We start from the raw sequence: 23,356 nt of genomic DNA, 5'->3' as shown, positions 1-23,356 counted from the left end.
CACTCTGATTTTTTTCCATTTTATTTTGTTTTGGTTAAATAATGCCCAGGTATGGGGTGTGCAGGTGATGCAGTGGTAAGACCCATGTACAGAGTCGTTAAGGCCAATTTATGCTTCAGACACATAGCCGCTGCAACCATCAAATCTCTCTCTGTGCGTGACCCCGCACACCTAAAAAAAATCCTGACTACACGTCGGACAGTTGCAAACCTGCGCAGACCTCAAGCGGAAGTGTGCGAGACAAAAAGCAGCTGTGATTGGTCCTTGCTATGCCTTTCCGGCTGTCTGTGTGGTCGTCCTCCTCGATTCGGTGCCGGGGCACGACATTTTTAAAAACCAAGGAACAACTAGAATGGACAATTACGACAAAAGGTTAATCTGTCTTTTTGCCAACTCCATTAACAGAACATGTTCCTCTTCGATATCTAGCAACTCTAGATTCATCTCTGTGACAGTGATATCTTGCAGAAGCACCATTGTTGTTTTGGAGGATAAACATTTCCGCCCCGCCACTGAAGTTCTCGTGACCATCCGCCGAAGTTCTCGCGAGTTTTCGAATAGGCTCCCGCTAGCGCTTTCATAGGAAACTGCTATGTGTCCCTAGAAATTCCAGACTGACGGTGCAGACCAGCAAAACTGGTTCGCAACCAGACATAAGCAACATTTGATGTGTGTTGATGTTGCAAAAGTCTAATCTGCCCTTTAGTCATTGACCAGGTGTAATCTGTTTGATTTTCCATATTTTAGGTCAGTTTGGAGGTATACTTTTGTTCCATTCTGACTGTTTTAGTTCTACATGTTGTGTAAGAGTGCTATGGGCAGAGCTTTGGTAGGTAAAATGGTCGTATAGATAAAAACGAGAAATCCTGTTAAAATTCTGGATGTTGGGCCCTCCAGACTGAGGATCAGAGGGACCATGTGGGTCATTGTGAACACCCGTATATTTATCAGTTTGAAAGGGGAAGTGGAGCACATGGGCTCTTTGAACATCTGTGAACGTGCCATTAAAGCTGAAGGATACTCTCAGGTTCCACAGCAACATATGCTACCAGAGTGTTAGCATCGTTTTCATTCCAGCACCAAGATTTATGGGTGGATTATGTATCAATAATGTGAGGATGCGTGACAATTTAAGGCTATTTGGTGAATTTTTCGGTGGAAAACAGGAAAGCCTAGAAAGAAAATTTTGCCATTATTGTTTATTCAATGCAGTAAGTGCACACAGAGCTTTGATGTTCTAACAAGGAGGGGACAAGGGTGTCAAATGCAGAATTACTTAAAAAGTATTAAAATAATCTGAGGGTTAAATCACTTTCATTAAACAGTCGGCCGACTGTTACTAATCGTATTATTGTTCAATTTGAAGTCCAGAGGTAAAAAAAAAAAGCTGAATGTTTCAAGCATTAACTTTGTATTTAAGATAAAACCTTTACATCAAATAAAAACATTCTCCAAAAAAAAAAAGAGATTGTCTTTAGAAAGCTGGTATGTCAGGTTTCTATGACAACTTAAGATGCTTTCTGATTGTGTTTCTTGCAGAAAGAGGTCAACCCACGGATGCTAGGATGCTAAGCGTCCTAATGGTGCCACAAAACTACCAACAACTGTATGACCAATCACTATTAATATTTTAAAACAAACCAAATTATTTCAACACCTTGTTTGTTTCAGAGTGTAAAGTTGCAAATTGAATCTGCAAAGTCATTCATGGAGGGTATTTTTATGGATTAAAAAGACATAGGTGCACTGTGTAGCTCACTGATGTCTGTTGATGCACATTGAACACAAACTAAAGATCATACTGAAAGCACCCATTGTGTAGAACTAGCAGAACATTTATAAACAAAATTGTATTCTATTGTATGCTTGTCCTGTTTTTTAATGCATGTTTATAGAACACAAATTTAAGTTTTTAGGAATAAAAAAAAAATCGGAATTGAGCATCAAGGCCTGCAGTGTCAACGTAGTCTTAGATGCATCTCTTCTCTAAATAACCTAGATTTAAAGGCTCAATCCCCTCGTTTAGCTCATCAGAGGCATGGTAACGAGCCACTCATTTGATTCAGGTGTGTTAAAATGGGGTGCATCAACAAGCTGCAGCATAGTAGCTCTTAAGGACTGGACTTGAGCACCCCTGCTCTAGTGTTTCTTATTTGTGCTTATACACAAAATCTGCATAAAATATCTACAACAAAAGAGCACTGATGGTACAAGGTTTTAAAATGTATTTGATGTTTTTAGCTGCATGCTTACTTGATTTTACTAAGTAAGCTTGATATATTATATTTGATTTCCATATTTTAACAGTGTGTTATTCTACAAAAAATCTATATTACAATTATATGATTCTCTGTTCTATGTGAAAATGTAAATATTTTTCTGGAATTTCTTTAGATCTATAAAAAAAAAACAGATATTTTAATGAATTAACCTTCAATTTTAACATTAAATAACTTTTTTTTTTTTTGTAGCAGCTGAACCAAAAGTGGTTCTTAACAAGGTTGCTGTCTCCTGGTTTAGGTTGTATCAGACAGAACTTCCCACAAATCCTCCTGATCCGTCTGTTTTTTTTTCCTGTACGCAGATGGATATGTTTGTTTTAAATATAAGACTAAGAACTCTCAGTGGCTGAGGTATCTGGTGTTCATTAAGTCTCTGTATTATAGGCTCATCTGTTATGCTCACTCTACATCACACTTAAAGAGCCAGACAGCTCCTAATGCAAATGCACAAAAATAGAAATCTAGGATTTGTTCCCGGATATTAGTAGGAAACAAGATCTGGATCCAGGATAATGTTTATTTTAAATTTATTTTTTTAACTAAGTATTTCCTCCAAAATGCAGAATAAAACAATACTGAATTATTAAAACTAATAAAATAATATTTTATTTCACTGAAAGGTGTTTTATACCAACATTAGATAGTGTAAAGCAGTATTTATTTTAGTAGACTTGAGGTAATTTTCCACTAAGTGTTTACCTTACTGTGTGTCCCCACAGCTCACCTCCATTTGGGGCGTCATGCATGACGGCTGCCCACTGGTTTGAGTCGACCTGCTGAGACTCACATTTGACTGTGCAGTTTTTCCAGTCACAACTCGTGACCATGCAAACTAAGTGCAAATTAGTGCTTCAAAGCCTTTCAGCAGAGTTTGTGTGTGAGTTAAAGAGGAAATGGAAAACACTGATCTACACAGAAACATGTGTAAACAAAATTAATTTATAAGTTAGTGTGTTTGAAATAGGAGCTGAGGGTCTGACTTCAAAATGAATTTATCTTTATTACAGCCTGGAAAATATTATTTCATCAACATAAACCTACAAATAATACAGCTTGTTTAAAAATAGATTGTTAATCACTGATTTTTTTTTTTTCTAGGTTAACTGTCATCCAGATGTCCTTTCTCAAATTAAGTTAAAAGAAACATTTGTTAAAAACTAGAGACTTTAAATGGAGTAATAGACAAACACTGGGGGAAGAAAAAAGATCATGGATGGATGGATGGATGGATGGATGGATGGATGGATGGATGGATGGATGGATGGATGGATGGATGGATGGATGGATGATGGATGGATGGATGAAGGGATGGATGGATGGATGAAGGGATGGATGGACGGATTGGTGGGTGGATGGATGGATGGACAGATTGGTGGGTGGGTGGGTGGATGGATGGATGGACGGATTGGTGGGTGGATGGATGGAATTGGTGGGTGGATGGATGGATGATGGATGGATGGATGGATGGATGGATGAATGGATGGATGGATAGATGAATGGATGGATGGATGGATAGATGGATGGATAGATGAATGGATGGATGGATAGATGAATGGATGGATGGATGGTTGGACAGATTGGTGGGTGGGTGGATGGATGGATGGATGGACGGATTGGTGGGTGGGTGGGTGGATGAATGGATGGATGGACGGATTGGTGGGTGGATGGATGGAATTGGTGGGTGGATGGATGGATGATGGATGAATAGATGAATGGATGGATGGATGATGGATGGATAGATGAATGGATGGATGGATAGATGAATGGATGGATGGATAGATGAATGAATGGATGGATGAATGGATGGATGGGTGGATGGATGGATGGACAGATAAATGGATGGATGGATGGATGGATGGATGAATGGATGGATGATGGATAGATAGATGGATGGATGGATGGATGGATGGATAGATGAATGGATGGATGGATAGATGAATGGATGGATGGATGATAGATGGATAGGTGGATGGATGGATAGATGGATGGACAGATGAATGGATAGATGGATGGATGAACAGATAGATGTATGTATGGATGGATGATGGATGGACGGATGGATGGATAGATGAATGGATGGATAGATGAATGGATGGATGGATAAAAGAATGGATGGATGGATGGATGATGGATGGATAGATGAATGGATGGATAGATGAATGGATGGATAGATGAATGGATGGATGGATGGATGGATGGATGGACGGACGGATTGGTGGGTGGATGGATGGATAGATTGGTGGGTGGATGGATGGATGATGGATGGATAGATGAATGGATGGATGGATGGATGGATGGATGAATGAATGGATGGATGGATGGATGGATGGATGGATAGATGAATGGATGGATGGATGGGTGGATAGATGAATGGATGGATGGATAGATGAATGAATGGATGGATGGATGAATGGATGGATAGATGAATGGATTGAAGGATGGATGGATGTACAGATGAATGGATAGATGGATGGTTGGATGGATGGATAGATGAATGGATGGATGGATAGATGAATGGATGGATGGATGGATAGATGAATGGATGGATGGACAGATAAATGGATGGATGGATGAATGAATGGATGGATGATGGATGGATAGATGAATGGATGGATGGATGAATGATGGATGGATAGATGAATGGATGGATGAATGGATGGATAGATGGATGGATAGATAAATGAATGGATGGATGGATGGATGAACAGATGAATGGATAGATGGATGGTTGGATGGATGGATGGTTGGATGGATGGATGGATGGATGGACAGATAAATGGATGGATGGATTGACAGATGAATGGATAGATGGATGGATGAACAGATAGATGTATGTATGTATGGATGGATGGAGAATAGATTGATTGATGCATGGATGGATAGATGGACGGAGGATGGATGGGTGGGTGGTGGACAAATGGATGGATGGAGAATAGATGAATGGATGGAAAATGGGTAGATGGATGGAGGATGGATGGATGGATGATAGACGATGGATGAATGGATAGATGAATGGATGGATGGTAGACAGTTGTATGGATGGATGGATCAATGGATAAATGGAGGATGATGGATGGATGGAAGATGGTGGACAGATGGACAGAGGGATGGACGATAGCTGGATGGATGATGGAGAGATCGACAGGGGTGGATGGATGGAGCATTGATGAAAGATGGATTATACATGAATGGATGGATGGATGTTGCGCAGATGGATGGATGATAGAGGACGGATGGATTATACATGAATGGATGGATGGATGGTGCGCAGATGGATGGATGATAGAGGACGGATGGATTATACATGAATGGATGGATGGATGGTGCGCAGATGGATGGATGATAGAGAACGGATGGATTATACATGAATGGATGGATGGATGGTGCGCAGATGGATGGATGATAGAGGACGGATGGATTATACATGAATGGATGGAGGATGGATAAGATCAATAAAGTGAACAATTGGGCTACTTATAAAGAATATAATAAGAGTGATTTAAACCGCAGAATAAAGTAATGATAATGAAAGCCTCCTGTCATGTTAGTAAGAAGTTAAGTATTTTTGATCATTTTCTGCAGTCTCAAATGTTTAAGCTTTAGTTTGAGGAATTGAAAAGGCAGCCGTACATAGAGCTTCACTCGTCAGCAACCTGTTCATGTATTGAACATTCAAGGGCCTCCTTTACTATATGCAACACAGTCAAGAAGCACAATTTACATATATTATGCCTCTGACTTCTGAAAGAAAAAAAAAAAGATGAGTGTGTTTTTTTCTGGTGCAACGCTCTAATTTGTCATTACAGAGACAGAGAAAGAAAGTGTGTGATAACAGCAGTGTCCCCTTAAAAAAAGAGAGGAAGAAAATAATAACATCCATGAACCCACACAGAAAGCCGTTCTCTCTGTCATCGAGGTCTCAGAGAAAACCACACACTGCGGGTAAAATATGGAAATCACCATCTTTTTTTCCCCCAGGAAGATGACTTGAGAATAACCCACTCAGGGCGGGTGGGGGTAAGTTTTACCCCATTTGCATTGTTTAACATGCAGAACAATCGAAAGAAGAACAAGGTAGCGGCAGAATACACAAGGCCTTTGATTTCCTCCTGTGTTGGGCGTTGCAGAGCATATTGAGAGTTCTCAGCTGTCCGATGCGCTGCAGAAAAAGCACCTCTGAAGCAGCTTTACTTTGCATACTGATCCCCTTCACTTAACCCGTTAAACTCTCACTATCTGCTCTGTTTTTCTCAGCTTGTTTATCGAAAAATCTCCAGATTTTAGACCTATTTTGGATTCGCTCTGGGTAACAACATGTTCTATTTCACTGAAAATGCTTCGGCAGACAGCGGCAGGATGTTACGGCGGCAGCTCCTTTAAAGAAGCCTGACAGCGCACCGTTTCCTTTCAGCGCTCAGCCCGAGCACAGGCTGTGAGACGACTCCACAATAGTCAGCTGAGCCCATCACCTGGAGCAAACCACATCCGTCAACAGGCCAGCAGTGTGGCGGCATAATGCTGCTGATGAAGGGATTTTTCTGTCGTGCCAAAGGGCAAACAAAACCCTTCCAACAGACACTCTGCATACTCTACTTTCCTCTTTATCCGGCTGGCGCTTTTTTCCCCAGAGATTAAGTGGTTTAAAAGGAACAGAGTAAAGAATGTAGTTCCCCTACAGCAAGAAGCTGGATAGAGATCCTTTCTCCTATTCAACAGATACTGTATTGTTTAAAAAACAAGTAGCTCCAAGGAAGCAATTGGCAAAAAGGAGAGTTAGCTAGGTTTTATAGACAGAGGAAGCTGACAGGGGAAGCATTTGGATTATCTATGAGAAAAAGAATGGTTTATGCTATAATACCTTTTAAACTTTTACTCTGCTGGTACACAGTCTAATATTATGTCCAAACAAACTTAATACTAGAGACATTAGCAAAAACAAACACACTGGTAGATGCTAACATGCTAGTTTTTAGCAAAGTTTGCATTTTCTTCACTTTTACTTTGTTTTTGCTATAGCTTCTCATGCTAAAAAAACCAGTGTAGCATGTCAGATGTTAGCGTAGTTAATTAGCTAGCACAATTAGCCATGTGATACCCTTTTGATTTTGAAACAAACAATTCTAAAGAATTAATACATTTGTTTGTTTGATATTAAAACAGGAAAAAACATTGTTTAAATGAAAAATTTGGCCTCTGACTAACATGTCAATTTAGTTCTGAGACAGGTCTTTACCATTAAATATATTTTGTGTCAAAATAAGTATTTCAAAATGTACTGGATGTAAATTAATGGTATCTATATTATATAGATTTCTTTATATTTAAAAATATATATACTTCATTCCATCAAAGTAATCCAATTGTGCTGTAAATTAGCATGCTAGATGTTAGCGTAGTTAATTAGCTAGCACAATTAGCTATGTAAAAACTCAAATCAAAAGATTCTTAAGTATTAAAACATATCTGTTTGCTTGATAATAAGACAGGAAAATAATATTTTTTTAAAAAGCATTTCCACCTAAAACAACGTTCAAAAATGAAAAATTTGCCTCTGACTAACATCTGTCAATTTAGCTCTAGTCTTTACCATTAAATATATTTTGCTGTAAAAACAAGTATCCAAAAATATATTGCATGTAAATGAATAGTATCTATATTATATAGATTTCTTTATATTTATAAATATTTATACTTATTCTTAATACTAAGTAATTCCTTGCAACATGGATTGCATACGGTGATAGTGGGGTTAAAATTAAATCTTGCAATCCTAATCCTGACAGTATGCAGCATGGTTAGCATAAAACTAGTAGGTTATCCTAAAATAAACTACCATCTTGAGCCTTACAGTACATTGCAAATATTCAACAGTTTAGTTTGTATATTTCCAAATTAAAACAAAAAATGAAGGCATATAAAGTCTAAAAATATTCAGACCATGTTTTCTCATTAATATTACAAAAAAAAAAGTTATCATCATTTAACAAAGAGCTGGTATCCTGCAAAGTGCGAATGCTAAATCCTAGCAAAGTTAGCATAAAATGATATTAAAATTCAGTTTAAATTATGGTTAAAAAATCAATACATAAATATAATCAACGCTTTAAATACAAAATAAAGATCAAAATAAAAACGCGCTTGGATCCATTAACAGTGCTAAGCTTTGTTCCTTACAGCCGTTTACACATCATGCTAGCACGGGTCCTCGCCTGCTAGTGACGATCTACGGTACTACTGCCCTGTAGAGGAAAAAAAGAAATTCAACATGGCGGCGCACTTAACATTCAGGAAGTTTGGTTATAGTTGTGATATTTCATTGTTTGCGGCGAGTCAGGCGAAAAAGGCAGCCTTTGATGAATTTTCTTGACAGAGTCGGCTTTTGGGAAGTGGATACGACAAACACTAGTCTAATCAGGGCTAACAGACGCAGGAAACAACGACAGACATTGAGATTCATCACACTGCAGAATCATCACTGGAAATTGTGTGGCACGGTAAAGAATCTAGGATGTTTATAAATGCTCCGCGTATCCATCTGGAAACCTTCCGTTGAAGTAATTTTGGGAAGGGGCAAAAATACTGGTTAGCTGATTGGCCTATGTTGGTGATAGACGGGCCAAATAAACCAATCAGATCAACGAAGCATATGACGTACTAACAGCCAGGCTACTCTTGCCGAAACCAGTCGGGAGAAGAGCAAAATCATCTTTTCCTCTGAGAAAAGCCTCCAGAGCAGTGTTTTGCTCTTCTTTCAGTGAAGAAATACTCTGTAATTCGGATAAAACTTGCTCGATAGCCACGCTAACGCTAGTTTCATCGGCTGAAGCCGCCATGTTCTTTAGACTGAACTGTCGCGCTTCTTGTTGCGTCACACCTCAACCCGCCTCAAAGCCAACGCTGATTGGACGTTCGTTTGGTGAACGGCTCCAAATTTTCTTCAATGGAGAGTCTCTAGACTGATTAGCGAGTGAAATCTTGAAAGCTCGCAAGATCAGGATGGTCTCACGAGGCTAACTCGTAACCCCACAGCCCACCAAATCTTGAAAGGGAAATAATATTATTGACATTAATGGTAATATATAGTAGAAATTTTACACATACAGTGATAAAATGTCACAGGGAATGGTATGGGGGGATGGTCATTTAAGAAGGGGGTTGATTTTTAAGATTTTATTTCATCCCTCCTCAACTCGAGTACTGAATGTCTTAAACTTCATGATTACGGAGGCTGAGTGTAAGGAGATGATGCAATCAGCTCATGCGCTCTTTGTTATCTGAGAACTGAGCCAGAACTGAACCGCGACAAGACCTACTAATGGACTAGTAATGGTTGTGTCTGGCACCATCCGGTTCAGTTTTGCGTGCCATTTATACTCAACACTTATCTCGGTTACCGTGCTCGGACAGATCTCAGCACAGTTTCAACAGGGTAGTGTAAATGGGGCTAATGTTTTCAGGTATGTAGTCCTTTAATTAATTATATAAACTGCTAATTAGTATTACACTCGCTATATTTGATAACTGATATGCCCCTCTATAATTTAATTTCTAATCTCCTAAGATAACTCTTTCCTGGTATACACCGAGTCAAAAAACAGCACAGTGCCTAGCTGTCAGCCTTTGAAATAGGCACACTGCCTGATTACAAATTTGAAGATGCAATAAATGCTAATAAGAGGACGCTCCTTAGTTTATAATTGTCCAAGGGTCAAATTATTTCCAATCTTTTCCAGGGGAAGCATCATTTTATATTTTATTATACTGTTGAACCACAAGAAGGTAAAAGTTAAAAGGCTGCAAGCAAAATAGAGACTTTTTCTCTTATTCAAAACTAATGATATTAAGATAAAGCAGCTTTCAAGGAATAACTCAAACAAATGAACATAAGGAGAAGTTGAGTCCTGTGAGGGAGATGTGAAGCAGTTCTTTCAGTAAGAATTGAATGATAAATGGCTAAGCAGTTTCCATGTATATTTGATGATCAGTGCTTAGAGCTACGGGAGCCTCAGAAGCTCTGCACAGACAACTTTCTTTCCACCAACTTCCCCAGCCTACCTGGGTGCTCTCAGCTCAATTTGTTTGCACTCATGTTGCCCCCCAGTGTGGGCCTTGGTTAACATTTAATCCTGCCCTGACAGATACAGGCAGGAGACTGTCAGAACGAGAGCCATCAAACGGTGAAACCCACGCCAGTTAAAACCACTGGTGCATCGGCCGCGGACGGCACAGAATATTGGGGGGGTTCGGTGTCTTTAATGAGCGCTGAGCTGTCGGAGCGAATCTAGTTGTGTCTCCTCACCTTCTTCCCTGGCACTGCTGAAGCCTTGGATTCCTGTCAGCCAAAAAACAGCTAGGCAGTGGGAAACAAAAAAAAAAAAAAGGTTCAATTCTGCTCAAAGTGCTTCTGATACTGGAGGAGGCTTTAAATAAAAGATGGAAATGAATCCTGACACGATGTGGGGAGGTGTTTTCGATCAGAGAGTAACAAAGGTAGGCTGCTATACAGCAGGAGTAATGGTGTAGCCAGAACTGCACAGAGGGCCAATAAGACAATCAATGATGAATTACATGACACCGGGGCTAATGTCCTTGATTAGTCTTGCTATGCGAACAAATGAAGCGAGGCCCTTGACAATCACACAAGAGACAATGCGGCTCCAATACGACTTGATGTGTTAGGCCGTTCTGCAGCACACGAGCTGGGCTCTCATTATACAAACTCATGGTCAGGAGACACACAAATCCTTCAAAAGCATTTTGAATCCTAGCTGTGGCCTTGCATGCTTATCTCAACAAAATCCTGTTTGCCAATGAAACAAAAGAATACCTGTTCAAATTTCCTGCTAAAAAGTAATGAATATAGACATACATGAAAAGTAATAAAGCCATTTCATTTACAAATTAATAATTATTGAGCCAATTTATAAGACAAAAGACAAGTTAGACTGCATTCATCATCTGTTTTTTAATATTATTCATTAATAGTTTAGATTTGATGTTTTGTGCACCAAATAGTGCTTTTGTCTCTACTATTATAACAGAGGTCATTATAGTTTAAAGGCTAATGGGAAAAACCACAACCTTCTAATACATTACACAAAATTCAAAACATAACTACTAGGAATGTTCAGTACCAGAAAGGTCTTCTGACCCTATAAAGATTAGATCTAAGATCCAAAACCAAGTCGTCTGCGTGTGTCACAGTTAACTGCAACACACAGCCCTCTCTAAGCATAGCCGTGTGTGAAGGACCTCTGGCTCTGTTGGCGGGTTTTTTGTTTTATTCAGCAAAATGTTAATTTGATTTGTGTTTGACTGTTAATTATTTTTTCCCCAATAAATGAAAAAAGTAAGAATGTATCATTATCTACAGACTACTAATAACAGGAAGTGAAATGCAGCTCCAGACGAGCCAAGCATGTCCAATTGACCCATATTTATATTCCCGTTCTCCCCAAGTCTACACTTTCCTGTGTTCTTCTCAACAGACTTCTCACACTTCCACTTGAGGTCTGCGTGGGTTTGCGACCATCTGATTTTTTTTGAGGATGGTCAAATCTTTGTTTGTCCTGCTTTGATCCTTGCTGCTATCAAGGGAACAAATACTCAATTTGATTGGTGAACATTAGTGTATATTTTCAGAGCAACTTATGAATGGTTCTGATAATCTATCATTGTGACTTTTGAACAATTGTGTTCAAGCTTCAGAGTGTTTGTCTGCTAAGTTTGCACATGTGTAAGTGCCAGAGATGGCAAAAGTACTCACTTTCCGTACTTGAGTAAAAGTACAGATGCTTGTGTTAAAAAATACTCTGCTAAAAGTGGAAGTACTGATTGAACTTCTTTACTCAAGTAAAAGTAAAGTACAGGCTTGTAAATTTACTTAAAGTATAAAAGTAAAAGTAGAAACCACTTTTTCCATGCCGTTGCCTACATTTTAAATGGATGTCTGCCAATAGGACTAGATCTCCGTTGTGTTCATTTTCAATCATCTCGTCGTCCATGCTACTATGCTAACGCCACCGCCACCAAGCTGCAATGATTTGCTGCGAATGAATACCGCCGAATCTGTCGATTCATCTTGTAGTGGTGCGTCAAATGCAACGTAGATTCCCATCCAACTAGATTGAATTTGGTATTGATGACGTGAAAAATAATAACGGTAACTCCACTGAAATGATTCAAAGCTAAAGTAACCAGCCAATTTTTTAAAATGTAAGGAGTAGAAAGTACAGATATTTGTGTAAAAATGTAAGGAGTAGAAGTAAAAAGTCGCCATAAAAATAAGTAGTAAAGTAAAGTAAAAATATCAGAAAAATCTACTTGAGTACAGTAACGAAGTATTTGTACTTCCTTACTTCCCATCTCTGGTAAGTGCCCCATAAAAGATAAAGTAGTCGGTAATAGGGAAACTGAATGAGGCAAGAACCGCATGAACTGGGAATGATGAGGGATAGATGATCACTTGATTAAATGTGAATCTCTGCTGCCATCAGCTTCTAGCCAAGTCCAAGTAAATATCAAAACATTTTACTTTTAAATATATATCGTAATTCTGAGATGTCATCAGCTGAGGAAACAAGTTAAATACTTAAAAAAAAAAAACAAGTATTTTTCCGCAGACAGGAGGCCTCTGATTGGTCAAAGCTACATCCGCCCTACACAATGCTTATTTCCTCTTTGCTGCCTTACCGGCTTGTTTTGTTTGTATGACCGCCATTGCGGGAAAAGAATCATGAAGATGGACCAGCTAGAAGAGTGAGGTGCGCAAGAACGCTGGGACCCTTTTTCCACCTGGACCCCCGCTCTTTTTCGCCTTCATGTCCCTCTGTTGTCGCACAAACATGCCCCCACCTCCACACCGCCTCGGCCGTATCTAGACCCACAGCTAGTTCGTTATTGTCCCTCTTGCGTTGTGGAGTAACGTAGAGCAGACCACGCTTCAATATTGGGCATAAATCAAAAATATCTGCGACAAGCTGACTGCGACACACTGCTGTGGGAGGATAACCAGCTATTTAGTCTATGACTAAAACCAGACCAGTACTGTATTTTATTTGAGGCTAAATCATGAGTCCAGGGGTGATGACTGTTACATGTGTTACATTCATGTACATTTACGCAACAGTACATTGTGCAAAACTATTAACAATCGATTTATCTTTTATGAGATGAAACACTTATTTATTAGAGTGATTAAATAGGATTGCAATTTTGCAAGAAAAGCAGGATAAACTTTGGTTTCTTAAAATACAAAGACATGCAAAGAAGAGTGAATGATTAGCTTATTTAATTTGAATGCTGAATTTTTATCATAAAAAAAACTGCAACATTTTAAATCAGGGGTCTTCAACGTTTTCCAGGCCAAGGACCCCAAACTATGGCAAGATGTAGTGGGGACCCGATAATTATATATATTGTATGAAATGGTGTTCTATCAAACTGGTCCTATAGTCCCTCTATTACAGATGGAGTCATGTAACAAAAGTAATTTCTCTCTGGGATTATTAAAGTATTTCTGATTCTCAATTCAGCATATTAGAATCAGCATATTTCTGATTGTGATTCCTGGTTGATGGGACAGGTGTTGTGAATAAAATGGTGCCCAGCTTGAAAGAGCGTCGCTTAATGTGTGCATTGATGACTGAAAGACATCTTCTGCCTCCATTTATCTGTTTACTACAGTCTGTTGAATTCATGTTAATTTGCATTTAAAGACATTTCAATTAGTGGAAAAAATTGCAGCGGGGAATATAAAAAAAAAGTCTAATCAACCAAAACTTTCGTGACCCCATGCAGAACCTCTGTGGACTCCCTAGGGGTAGTGGACCCTCTGTTGAAGACCTCCATTTTATATGAATAAAAGCCTTATTTTATATTTTAACCACTTTAGATTAAAAAAAATACAGTTTTATCTTTTAAAGTCCTCTTCTGCCAACAGACTTCACTCAATTACAAAGGCTCACAATTTAAAACAGGGTAGAAATCCCAAAGCTCACGCCATGAACATCATGTGAAAAAGAGCACTTCCTGCCAACAGGTGACTTGTAAATTAGCAGCCTTAAATTAGGTGAGAATACAAAGTCAAACAAAGCCCTTCAACTGGAGGCCCTCTGCACCAAACAAGGGAGTGCTCCAAGAGATGATTTTAAATTAACTGACCTTTTAAAAGGCATCGCTAATCTAGTCACATGAAACAGCAATTTATGAGGGGGGGAAGTGTTCATTTACTAGCAATGAGCATCTATCAATCTTGGTGACAGAGGAGTACACCGGGGAGAGGAAACGGCGGGAATTAAAGGAGGGGGGAAGACGCAGGAGATGGAGTGTGTGCACCGAACTACGCCCCCCAATAAGGGAGGGAGGGAGGGAGGGAGAGGAGAGCTTTAACTCATCACACCCGAACACTAATGTTTCATAAAAAGCTACAGCCTAAGCGCACAAACCGTATCAATCACAAGTGGCTGGAGGCCTCATTTAAGAGCAGAAAGAAACCAAAGCAGGACCTTGTGCCCCGAGCGACCGGGTCCAACAAAGCCATTTGTGTTCACCTCCAGCTAATTAGTGGAGAAAAGAAAAAATTGTACATTTGATTAATGAAGCAGTCACCACAGACAGCGAGCGATTTCAGTGTAACATGTCCCTCCTAGACACATTCTGAATTCTGCTCACATAAAGGGAAGTAATGCTTCCCAATACATATGCAAGGCGAGTACGAGGTGATGGTATATGATTGAAATTGCCGCTGGATGCATTTCTGAATACCCCGTAATTGTAGTTTTACTTGGCAGAGAATGAGACGTCGTAAACGCCTAAAACCCGCCATCTATTCTCCTTAAGTGCCGGTTGATGAAAAGACAATAACAAGATGAAAAACAGCCAAGGAGGCCAGCGGCTCATCAGGGACGCATCAGACGCTCTCCTTCAAATCTGAAGAGGAGCGATGAGCGCGTGAGAGTCCATCAGGGTGTGAAGAAACATGATCTCAAAAAAAGAAAAAACACACAACTGACAGGCCGAAAGGGAGAAAAAAAAAAAAAACAGGATTGTGCATCAGTGACAGAAACATCCTGCAGGATGATTGATGCGCTCAATGGTGCTTAGCTTCCTGGTTCTTCATTTCTGGCTCGGCCTCACGCCCGTGCACTGGGCTCGCACTTCAAACAGCCCACCGTCCTGCATGTCGCGGCCAACCGGCTGCTCGGCCCAAGCTCCCTGCCAGCCAAGCTGCAAACTGTACAGCCAATGGTAACGTTCAACAAGGCAAGTCTAGCATCCCTCACACACAGAGCCACTCAAATGAATCACATCAGATACATGTCTATTAAGGAAGGGCAGCAGTGAACCAACATCTGGTGGTGATGTCATCAGTTCTGTATGATTCTCAACATTTCGTTAAACAATAATTTTTATCTAGTCTGCCTTTACTCTGGTAGCATGTCATGTAGGGCGTACAGGAGACATGTATGTCTGGCCAAATGAGACCAACATGTAGGATGGAAAACCATCACTGCATAATATGCTGAGCACAGAGCAGTCAGCATCATGCTTTAGGATGCTTTTCTTTAGCCAACTATTGCTCCTCAGTAAGAAGAAAACCACCGTTCATAGATAAGAAGTCTTTAAACAGCTGCTTACAGACTCAGGATGCAGGCAGAGTTTCACAGCATACAGTCAGAGCTACAATCTGGTGATTTAAACAGCGGCCATGGATGAGAGTGGCTATAATCAAACTCCGTGAAATGACAGGATAAGGAAACCCGACACAACTTCAGCTAATTTACAAGTCAAGAATGCTTCTTTGAAGACTTGCGTTGCGGCACTATAACAGCAATAACCTGGACAATCTTTAATGTGCAATCGCTATTTAATATCCTGTGCAATAACCTGTTTTCATATTTGATACCCTGTGCAATAACTATATGTATGAATACCCATCTATATAAATACCAATGTAATACCATGTGCAATAACCCTGTATAATGATCTAAAGCTAATAAGACTTCAGCTGTTTTTTAAATATATGTATATATATATATATATATATATATATATATATACACATATTTATACATACATATACATATACACATATTTATACATACATATACATATATATACATACATATACATATATATATATATATATATATATATATATACATATACACATATACATACATATGTACATATGTATATATACAGATATATATGTATGTGTAATATATATATATATATATATATATATGTAATATATATATATATGTATGTGTAATATATATATATATATATATATATATGTAATATATATATATATGTATGTGTAATATATATATATATATATATATATATATATATATATATATATATATATATATATATATGTATAAATAATATGGCAAAATCCTTCATAATTTTTACCGTCGACAGGCTGCAGCCATGTCCCAAATTCCTCATTTTCAGCCTCTTTTGTTGAAACTTGCATTCTCTAGCATTTTATCTGCCATGCGCTTCTTTTCTGAACATACGGCTTTGCGATGAACCGAAAGCAGTTCCGCACAAATATTTGGCAATATATCTGACAATATATGACAAAATTGTTTTTATATTTTTTTTTTATTTAAATAAAGCATTTTAAATGCCACAATAATCACATTTAATGAATTTTAATGCAAATTAAGGCCTTGATTCAAAAAAATAATAAAATAATGATTTTTTTATGTTTTTTAATGATCTACGGTAACCCTGTGCATATACCGTATATCCTCCCCCCCATTCACCTTTTACTCCATTTGGCACCTTCTACTTTGTGACTATTGAGCCGTTGTACCAAATAAAATTCTCCACTGTGAGATCAACTAAGTCAATCAATCAAATACGATTTTAAGGATTTATAGCTGTAATTGCTAATACGGGTGTTTCACAGTATTAATTATTGAAAGGGGCTAAACAAAAACTTTTCTCAAATGTGATCTAAATACCAATTAAATCACACTGAGGTTGGTGATTTTAATGGTGATTTTCAGATGATTTTTGTGATATGATCCATTATCTGGAGTTGATCAGGGCTTTGCAGAGGAGCTCTATGGCAAGCTGTCAACGTTTTTATCCAGAGTCACCATTAAAATAATAAAAACTATTAAAATAAAGTATAATGATTTATTTCTGCTTTATTGTAAAAGCATTAGGCTGATATAGATTTTAACTGCACTAAACAGCTATTGCGATTTAAGTCTATATTTCTGGTATGATCTATGGTTTGCATCTAGATTAGGGTGTTTTTTGGGACGGCTGTGTTTTCCGCTTGGTGTTAAATCCAATCCAGTAATTGATCTCACACTATGAACACACTTATTAAATGACTTTAAGGGAACGAGATGAATGTTACATAAAAATAAAAAGTTATGTCATCAGCAAAGAAGGAGAATTAGGCTATGAGGAGATAATATTTAGTTATTAAATACAAGTAACAGAGGGAATTTAAAATTATATCAATTAGCACCCGTGGCATTCATTTCTCAAACTGAAACCAACAATGAAAAAATGAAAAACTTTTTTTTTTGGGGTCAAAATTTGTTTCATAAAATAATATTGAACAGAGAGCACCTTCTTTCATTTATTCATTATTTTGCTACTGAATTAAAGATAAAAAAAAATTAATAAATAAAATAAAATGGAGCATATAATTTTAATCTTTCACATTTTAGAGGTAAATTCTGACTTTATTTAAAAGTGAGTGATAATTATATGTGTGTAGCATAGTGTGCAGAAAGTCTAATGTAAAAAAATAAAAATATTTAAAGTCACAGAAAAAAACAATAAAATATCAGCTATGTTTGGCGGATGGGTCAAATTGCTCATGTCAGTCAGACATGGTTCCAACATGAAAAGAAAAGTCAGGGAAGCTCAACTTGAAACTGTAGTTGAATTAGCTAAAGAAGAATTTTATGATGGCTTCTAAACTAAAACATAATATGTATAAGGCCGCCTGCAGAGTCAATAACCAGCCATTTATTGGTAACTTCTAAAAGAGCAGCACAAACTGAGAACAAAAAAACATTATTTTTCATTGTTGTTTCCAGTTTAAAAAGACAAATCAAAGAATGATAAACGGATTAAACATGCAAGGTTTATTCCCCCTTTATGCACACATCAAGTCAGAAACCTGACATCATTCCCAGTCCATCAATCAGCGGGTAAAAGGAAGAATACCAAATACAGCGCTGAGATTCAGGGAAAACAAGACAAAAAGTGTTTGTGTTTTGCTAAACAACTCACATTTCTCAAGCGCATCCATCGCAGCTCCCATTTCAGCTTGTTGGATGCTAGATTAGAAGGAGACGGAGACACAGAAGCAGAGAAAGGATTTAAGCATATTTAAAATGGGACTTTTTGAAATTCTGTCAAAGAAAAGAAAATCAGGCCCAGTACTGAGGGGGATTATAAGAAATGCATTATATTTATTCTTAGTGCATCCTTCTGCCTGACAATCGCAGGTACCGCAGAGCAAACACTTTGCAAAGCACTGGGCGCTGTTTACGTCTGCAATTCGCCGTCCTTCTGTGTGCATTATGTGGCGTCTGATGGTAGCAGCATCTGAGGTGGTTGGCAGCTTAAATCATGTAAATAGTAAGCGCTCTGAGATTGTGCAAAAAGGACAAACTTATCGCCAGCTTAGAGCATCAGAGACTGCTTTCAAGTAGGGAGGGTGTGGATGGAGGGGAGGGCGGCTGGTCCATGTGTGTGTGTGTGTGTGTGTGTGTGTGTGTTGGGGGGGTTGAGAGATGTTTGATGGATTTAGGTTTCATTTCTCGCAGGCTCAGCTGAGGCTTTATCGCCTCCACCCCTGAAAAGGCCCCTCGCTGGAGATTCACTTTCTTCGCCCGCCATGAATACAGGATGCAGCGACGCTCGACAAAACGTGCTGGAGACGGACGGCGAGAAAACACAAAGCTGCACACTTTTCCCTGCCCCTGCTGCGAGTGCAGAAAACCAAGGTGCAGCGCCGCCTCAGCGAATACGCTTTTCAGCCTCAAAGTGATATTTTCATTACAAAATTTGTTAAATCAATAAGTAATTGATTCATCCTCATTGTGCGTAATGTGTCTCCCAATAGAACAGAGCTTAATTGCTATAATAAACACCAGCTATACAGTGAAGCCATTATTCTCATCCCATTAGTGGCGCACTGAAAAGGAACGCATCCTGTTTTGTTGGCTCTTCTTATCGTTATTAAGAGGTTTCTAAACATTTTTCATGTCATTTCCTCCTTTTAGACCCACGTGTTTAAAGATGTCATTATTTCTCTGATCTTTATCCTGAAGATTAATAAACAAAGTCAAAATATTGAAAAGAAATGAAGGAAAGCAGGAAGGAAGGAAGGAAGGAAGGAAATATGATCACAAAGAAAGGGAGGGTGGGTAGAAGGAAGGAAGGAAGGAAGGAAGGAAGGAAGGAAGGAAGGAAGGAAGGAAGGAAGGAAGGAAGGAAATATGATCACAACAGACTGAGAGAAGGAAGGAAGGAAGGAAGGAAATATGATCACAACAGACTGAGAGAAGGAAGGAAGGAAGGAAGGAAATATGATCACAACAGACTGAGAGAAGGAAGGAAGGAAGGAAGGAAGGAAGGAAATATGATCACAACAGAAGGAAGGAAGGAAGGAAGGAAATATGATCACAACAGAAGGAAGGAAGGAAGGAAGGAAGGAAGGAAGGAAGGAAGGAAGGAAGGAAGGAAGGAAGGAAGGAAGGAAGGAAGGAAATATGATCACAACAGACTGAGAGACAGAAGGAAGGAAGGAAGGAAGGAAGGAAGGAAGGAAGGAAGGAAGGAAGGAAGGAAGGAAGGAAGGAAGGAAGGAAGGAAGGAAAGAAATATGATCACAACAGACTGAGACAGAGAAGGCAGGAAGGAAGGAAGGAAGGAAGGAAGGAAGGAAGGAAGGAAGGAAGGAAGGAAGGAAGGAAGGAAGGAAGGAAGGAAGGAAAAAGGAAGGAAGGAAGGAAGGAGGAAGGAAGGAAGGAAGGAAGGAAGGAGGGAAATATGATCACAACAGACAGAGAGAAGGAAGGAAGGAAGGAAGGAAGGAAATATGATCACAACAGACTGAGACAGAGAAGGAAGGAAGGAAGGAAGGAAGGAAGGAAGGAAGGAAGGAAGGAAGGAAATATGATCACAACAGACAGAGAGAAGGAAGGAAGGAAGGAAGGGAGGAAGGAGGGAAGGAAGGAAGGAAATATGATCACAACAGACTGAGACAGAGAAGGAAGGAAGGGAGGGAGGAAGGAAGGAAGGAAGGAAGGAAGGAAATATGATCACAACAGACAGAGAGAAGGAAGGAAGGAAGGAAGGAAGGAAATATGATCACAACAGACAGAGAGAAGGAAGGAAGGAAGGAAATATGATCACAACAGACTGAGAGACAGAAGGAAGGAAGGAAGGAAGGAAGGAAGGAAGGAATGAAATATGATCACAACAGACAGAGAGAAGGAAGGAAGGAAGGAAGGAAGGAAGGAAGGAAGGAATGAAATATGATCACAACAGACAGAGAGAAGGAAGGAAGGAAGGAAGGAAATATGATCACAACAGACAGAGAGAAGGAAGGAAGGAAGGAAGGAAATATGATCACAACAGACTGAGAGACAGAAGGAAGGAAGGAAGGAAGGAAGGAAGGAAGGAAGGAAGGAAGGAAGGAAGGAAGGAAGGAAGGAAGGAAGGAAGGAAGGAAGGAAGGAAGGAAGGAAATATGATCACAATGGATGGAAGGAAAGGAAAGTAAGATTCAAAAACTGGGAAACAGCTTAATAAAGTCAAACTTTTCCAGGCCTTGCGTTGCCGTCCTTCTGAATCACCGTCTCACTCACCTTGGGCCTTTGCCGCAGCCGATCCGCTCCCCTTTGAAATAGACAGCGACCGTGTACGTCCGGGCGTGTGACGGCCCCACAGTCTGCAAGGTCCTGCAAATTCAAGGAGAAATTAAAAGTTATAGTAAAACCCTAGAGGGAAAAAAAAATCCCCACTCAAGCTCCCTCAGAGAAACACAGAGAGAAAAGAGGTTAACACAAGTCCTGAAATGGAAGAAAACATCATTTATCTGCAGCAAAGAGGGGTTGAGAGGCGAAGGGTAGGGCTTTGATGGAGGAGCAACCGAGGGACGCGTAAAACAACTTTTAAAGCCTCTACAATTCCCACAATCTTCTTCTGATACCAAAGCTCTGCTTGGTAGGAGCAAAATTAATAAACAAATGACAAGATGAAACAAAAGAATGACAACCGGCTTTGAGCTGCTTATGAGAAACAGAGAAAAGAAGAAGAGAAGGATCAAGAAATCCTAAAGGGAAGAGAGCGAAGCGTCTCATCTCACTACAGTAATTAACAGATGTACCTCATTTAAAAGAAAAAAAAACCAGCAAGCTGTCAACTTTGTTTAATTCCTGCAGGGACGTATGTACAAGACGGTTGTTTGAAACTCCAACATTAGCATAAACATCCCGGCTCCAAGCTGCAAGTCAGCTAAATTATTCACTGACAATTTACTTATTTCGGCGGCGGGATCCATTTTTAATGGCATGCGGTCACTTATGACACTAGTATCAATAATGCAGCCCTTCGTTCTGGCTTACAAATGAGGGAGCTCAGAGCGACGGGGCTCAAACCTGAGCGTCGCTCACAATCATCCCGCTGCAGACGGGACCAGCAGCGGCAGCACTCAGCCTAAAAGCTCCCACTTAGAGGAACGCTCTCGGAACAATAGGAGGGGAGAGCGTCTTGGTGTCTGCTCCCTGGTGTGATGTAGAGAGAAGTGACGGTGCTGGGGTGGAGGTGTGGATCCATCATAGGCTGGACCAATCCACCGGGGAACCTTTAGCAGCGGGCTGGAGGCTCTAACTCTTCTCCTGCCTCCTTTGCTCGTTAAGTTGGCCTCTGACTCACTCTGGTCTTCCCACCTTTGAGGCTTGTAAACAAATTCAGGTGGAGGTCAGGGACCGTCCCATAGGTCCGACACCGACACCTGCAGCTGCACGACAGGGTCCCAAATCTGTATCTACCTATAAATGTTGAAAAAGCTTTAGCTTCACTGGTTCAGATTCTTTAAAAAACTCTCATATCCACCACTTTCTGCTATCTGATTATGAATCAGTGCAGAAAAACACGGTGGACAAGCGACAGCTGAAGGTTTGCAGATGTAAACACTATATACAGACAGGATTTGTTCCATCAACAGATTGTAAAGAGCTCTTGCAGAGGAATGACTGTGACTCGTGGGTGACACAGAGAGGCTGTGAAGTTGAGTGAAACAGCTGTTTTCTACTTCCAATGCGTCGTGTCGTGTTAGACGCTTGTGTCCTACACAACCCCCTAGAGTCGGCCTGAGTACTGGGTAGAGAGCGGAATATCTTGCAGAGTGTAATCGCTGTTCAGTGCGTCTCATTTCCGCACAGAACCACCTTTTTCAATCATAAATCAGCATCGACTCCATGACTCATCCATCCGCTGGTTCAAAGTGGTTACAGACTCTTTCATTTGCGACAGTGGAGTTTTACTAGCTGCTTTCAGAGGGGATCCAAGTTCAATGTTTAGCACCCCCTAGTGGCTAAAGGTTACAGAGGGTTAAGGTCCTGGTACGACTTTTACAATTTTTTTTTCAACACCACACTGACTGAATATAGAGATGCTCCGACTAGGCAGGGTGGGCAGATCTGTGCAGATTTCCACTTTTGTCTCTATGCTATACACTAATTAATACCATTTCCCACATTAGAATGATTTGACAGATTATTAAAGTTATTTAAAAAATAAAAACACACCGGCACAGCTATACAGCAAAGCCCCACTAAAGGAGTTTATGCAGCATCTAAAACCAGAAATGCTCTTTTTCAATTGAAAAAGCTTCCTGGATGGGAGGCGAAACGTCTTCAAACTTGGAAACATAGCCCAGCGGATTGTTTTTAACATTTTTTGAAACATAATGAGATCTATGACTAAAGAAAAGAAACAAACAGCCATAAACACAGCGGGCTGGTTTATATGCTGAGGCAGAGAGGTGATTCTCAGAGAGATCTGTGACTTAA

The 23,356-nt window shown here is 39.6% G+C and overlaps 1 protein-coding gene across 1 annotated transcript in view; it reads right to left on the bottom strand.

Annotated features, from left to right (window-relative positions):
* The window catches only part of drosha (drosha ribonuclease III), a 235,815-nt gene that overhangs the window by 5,494 nt on the left and 206,965 nt on the right, over positions 1-23,356 (bottom strand). Inside the window, exons 30-31 of the mRNA XM_038275611.1 lie at positions 21,149-21,241; positions 18,561-18,607 (exon numbers count right to left, since the gene is read on the bottom strand). Of these exons, the coding sequence (XP_038131539.1) occupies positions 18,561-18,607; positions 21,149-21,241 (140 nt within the window). The remainder of the gene's footprint in view (positions 1-18,560; positions 18,608-21,148; positions 21,242-23,356) is intronic.

The sequence above is a fragment of the Cyprinodon tularosa genome, unplaced genomic scaffold, assembly GCF_016077235.1.
Source record: "Cyprinodon tularosa strain WSP-4 unplaced genomic scaffold, ASM1607723v1 ctg97, whole genome shotgun sequence".
Taxonomy (NCBI): Eukaryota; Metazoa; Chordata; class Actinopteri; order Cyprinodontiformes; family Cyprinodontidae; genus Cyprinodon; species Cyprinodon tularosa.
The sequence above is the reverse complement of the archived record's forward strand: the minus strand, read 5'-3'. Positions and strand labels throughout refer to the sequence as shown.